The sequence below is a fragment of the Capsicum annuum genome, chromosome 9 (assembly GCF_002878395.1).
Source record: "Capsicum annuum cultivar UCD-10X-F1 chromosome 9, UCD10Xv1.1, whole genome shotgun sequence".
In the NCBI taxonomy this organism is placed as follows: Eukaryota; Viridiplantae; Streptophyta; class Magnoliopsida; order Solanales; family Solanaceae; genus Capsicum; species Capsicum annuum.
Window position 1 is genome coordinate 40445240 of NC_061119.1, and position 4662 is coordinate 40449901.

At 28.5% G+C, this 4662-nt stretch overlaps 1 protein-coding gene across 1 annotated transcript; it reads left to right on the forward strand.

The window, feature by feature from the left end:
- The first annotated feature begins 3158 nt into the window (after positions 1–3158).
- On the forward strand, positions 3159–4316 carry LOC124887057. The gene is made up of 3 exons (XM_047396226.1): positions 3159–3470; positions 3709–4061; positions 4304–4316. The coding sequence occupies exons 1-3, from the start codon at positions 3159–3161 to the stop codon at positions 4314–4316; spliced, it is 678 nt and encodes a 225-aa protein (XP_047252182.1).
- The last annotated feature ends 346 nt before the right edge of the window (positions 4317–4662 follow it).

The window sequence follows — 4662 nt, forward strand, 5'->3', positions numbered from 1 at the left end:
GCATGACATGTACAAGGATGAGAGAATTAAGAATTTGGGTAATATTTTGCAAGAGTGGTATTCCCTTAGTCTAAAATTTCAGTATTCAAAATAAGTGCATTGTTCATTCTTCAAAAGACATGCTCAAAATTTCCTTCAATTTTATCCTTCATTTACACTTTCAAGGTTTATGAGTTTCAAGAGAATTAATTGACTTTATCTTAATGTGCCTGAAATTTCAAGAGTAGTTTAATAATACTATTTAAAAAGATAAAAATAAAAAGTAAAATATAATTTATGTCCTAATTTCTTTTTCTTAATAGATGTGCATTGAGAAAAAAACCCACTTATTTTGAAATTTGGACTAGAGGGAGTATTAAAATGGAAATTTTTTCGAAATAGCAACTGTAGAACCATAATTATAACTTTTATAGCAACAGTTTCAAAATTACGAAAAATAGCAATATGTATTTTGTATTTTAGTAAAAGGTTGCTATAAAAATACATATACAAATATGTTAAAACGTTTCTTATTAAACTCTAATCAGTTAGAGCAAATTATGAGATTATACTGTTCCTTATTTTAAGAAACATTCAATTAACAGATACCTTTACCATTAATGACTCTTTTTTTTTACTTTAATCGTTAATAAACAATTTGAAATTCAAAACTCGGTTTCCATATACATTTGGTAAAAGCATTTAAAAAAAAAAAATTGAGAGATTGAAATATTATTGATGAACTCTGTATTTTACAAAGAATATTTGAATAATCAACTCAACGATTACAGGTATGGTCAAATAAAATTTTTAGATCATGCTAATGGAATTGTGAAAATAATTTGAAAGTTAGTAACAATATGTGTTAATGATCATGAAGCTGAAAATTTTATATATTGTATTCTGAATTTTATAAGTTGTGGGTGAAATTTTTTTTTCTACTTTTTTCCTTAAACATCAAAGATTTTGTTTTAGTCATTTATGTATGAAACTAAACTAAATTAAATAATTTTTTGTGGGAATTTTTTTTATTTAAGTATATACAAATTATTAATTGTATGCAGTACATATTATATAATTTAATTTGTATTTAATATTTTGTAGTGTTTTGGATCTTGACGATGGGAAGCATACCTGTTCTCATTAAACATACTGGTAGTATGAACAACATTGAACAACAATATGAAGATTACATCAGTGATTCAACATAATTGAGCATAAACGCTTCATACAACCAACTGCGCGAAGTGCTAGCTTCGCACATGGATGTCGATTTGATATGCAAAAGCATTCAAATTGAATATCAGTTAACAGATATTGAAGATAAAATACGTATACGTAATGACATGGATTTGAAGGTCTACATTATGCAGAAAAGGGATGTAAAGGCAATGAGTGCTTTGCCCTTGTACATAAGTGTTTCAGAAAAGAATACTTTCAATGAATTCGTTAGTTCATCAATATGTAACGCTGCAAGTATGAATCTATCTATCACTGCTGAATCTATCTATCACTGCACGTAATATTGTGAGTACAAGTACTGAAAGAGTATTGATAGTTACTAATTCAGATGAATGTTTGGATGTATTGGGTATTGACGCAACTAAAGTAATTATCTTGGACCCACATCACAAACATATTGAGGTTGAGTAAGTTTATATCTCAAAAAGGATATTAAAATCTGTGATGAAGGATTACACGATTCGAGAAAATTTTCAATCACGATCTGTTAGATCAAGTAAAACCTGGTAAGTTTGTCATGTATGTAAAATCTGTTGTTTTTTTCTTGTTAAAGTTTATTACAGCATATGCATTTAAAAAATACATATAGATTATTTTTTTTTTTGTACATGTTATAAATTACATTACATCATTTTTTTTTGCAGTTACATATTAATATGCAAATTACGTAATTGTGATTTTTTATTCCGTGCATCTGATATCAACAAATCAGGAATGTTTTGTGTTAGAGAATTCTTACCCGAACACACATGTCCGATAAAGGATAAGATTTATCCTAAGTTTCATGCTACTAGTAAGTTGATTGGAGGTATGGTGAAATAAAAGTTTAAAAACCACAAAAGAAAGTACAGTGCGACTCAAATCAGAAGTGACATGAAGGAAGACCTTGGTATGGATTTGACGTATATTATGTGTTGGCGAGCTAAGGAACAAGCACTTGAAGATTTGAGAGGAAAAACTTCGGCATCATACGGAAAACTACCTGCATACATTCATGTTTTGAACACTACTTATCCAGGTTCACATATACGAATGAAAAAGCATGAAGATAATGAGTTTTTGTATATTTTTATCGCACTAACTACATTCATACAAGGGTTAGATCACTGTAGACCTGTGATAGTTGTTAATGCAAGTTATCTTAGAGGACTATACAGTGGCACATTTGTAGCTGCATGTACCATGGATGGAGCCGGTAAGCTATTCTCGAAATGTATTTGACTCTATGAATAGATGTATATGTTTATAGTATATATATATATACATATATATATATGTATATATATATATATATGTATATATATATATATATGCAGCATATTTATATTTGTACTATCTATGTGTTATGTTTTAGATAAATGAATTTATATTAAAGTTGTGAATTATGTTTATGAAATACATTTCATTCACATAATCGGTAAGTTATGTATTTTTATAGAGTACTTATTTAATTTTTTTGTGGATGTTGATTGGGAGCAGGATATAGTTCCAGATATATTTATATGTATTATAGGTTTTAGTTATGTTTATGTTTTAAATTCCAGTTAAACTTGTTCCCAGTTGTATGTATTTGAAAAATACATATGATTTTTTTAATGTCTGTATATATCGTACTTTTAATGTATTTGTTCCATGTTCAGGCCATATATTTTCATTGACATATGGAATAGTAGTTCTGAAAATGATGCATCCTGGACATGGTTCTTTCAGAATCTAAAGGAAGCATCGGTGAAAGAGAACATATGTGTGTAGTTTCCGATCGTAACCCAAGCATTATAAAAGTTGTTGCTGGAGTGTAAAATAATGTACCACATTACGCTTGTATGTGACATCTATGGGGTAATGTGAAAATTTTTTTTAGGAAGTCAAATGATGCATTGTCTGATATCTTCTATACCATGGTGAAATCATACTAAAAGTCTGAATTTCATAATTTAATGGAGAAAGTGGAGGTAGTTGATGTTAGGGTGAAGAATTACTTGGAGTTGGCGGGATACGATAAGTGGGCTAGGTCATATGCAACAGTTCATAGGGGATGGACCTTAACATCAAATATTGCAGAGTCAATTAATGCTGCACTGGTATCAGCTAGAGAACTTCCAATATATGATTTTTTAGAGGAAGTTAGATTGATGTTTGGTAGATGGAACTGTGAAAACGGACAGGAGGCATTGTACACACGCACGGATCTTATTGAAAAATTTCAAGCAATTCTCCAACAAAATGAAGCAGAGTGTACACGTCTGAAGGTATGTTAAAATAGATATAATCATTTAATGTTATATCTTCTTGAATTTTTATTTGTTGTATAAAACATATCTTTATATACAAATTATTAAAATTATAACAAATTTATGTTTTGTAATGAAAAAAATATGTATATATTCTTTAGACATATTAATATGCATTTGTTGCTTTGGAAAAAAATACATTTGCTAATCTGTAGCAAATTTTACTGTAATATTTTTTATGTATTAATATTTTCAGGTTATACCATCGTCAGAGTACGTCTATACTGTCCACGATAAGAAGAAACATTTTATAGTTTGTCTAAAGGAAAAAAAATGTTCTTGTCATGCATTCCAATTGGATGAGATACCATGTGTGCATGCTTGTGCTGTACTTGATAGCAAGAATCTTGAAAAAGGACCATATTGCTCTAATCTATACAAGCCAAAAACTGTACTGAGAATGTATGATCTTCCTGTATATCCTTTACCACATAAAGATGATCGGGTGGTACCTCAGGAAATTTTATACGAAGTAGTTTTGCCCCAAAAATACAAGCGCCCCCCTGAAAGGCCTGCAAAGAAGGAGCGCGGTAAATCAGGAAGAGATATGTTTGGAAAGAAAAGCAAAAATTGTTGTAGTTCATGCGGACAAAAAGGTCACAATAGGCGTTCATGTAGGAAATACAACAAATGATACATTTTATCATGTTTTTAGTGAAAATTTAGTTGCTTTATTATTCTATTTTTTTTAATTATTTCATTTTGAATTTTAAACTTTTTATTGATATTGATAATTTGATAGTGTTCAGATGTTGCACTTTTATGAAGTTGAACTTGTTAATTTGTTATAGTTCAAATGTTTAATTTTATATTATATATGTATATATATACATATATTTTTTGCACTAAAAATATGTTTGAATATGGAATAATAGGAGCCATTGTTATTTTGAAAAATAAATATGTTTACATTAGACGTAAATGGAAATACAATCTGAAACGAACATTAGTATTAACCATAATGTGTATCTTTGAAAAAATACAAATTGAAATCTGAATGATTCATATGGCTGAATGTGTATTAAGTAGAAACGTGTATATGAAAATAAAAAAAAATACATATGTATTATAAACGATTATGTTCAGTTGAATGGTATATGTATTTTAAATATACATTAAATCGCTGAAATTTTAAAGTTTATGTTAATAA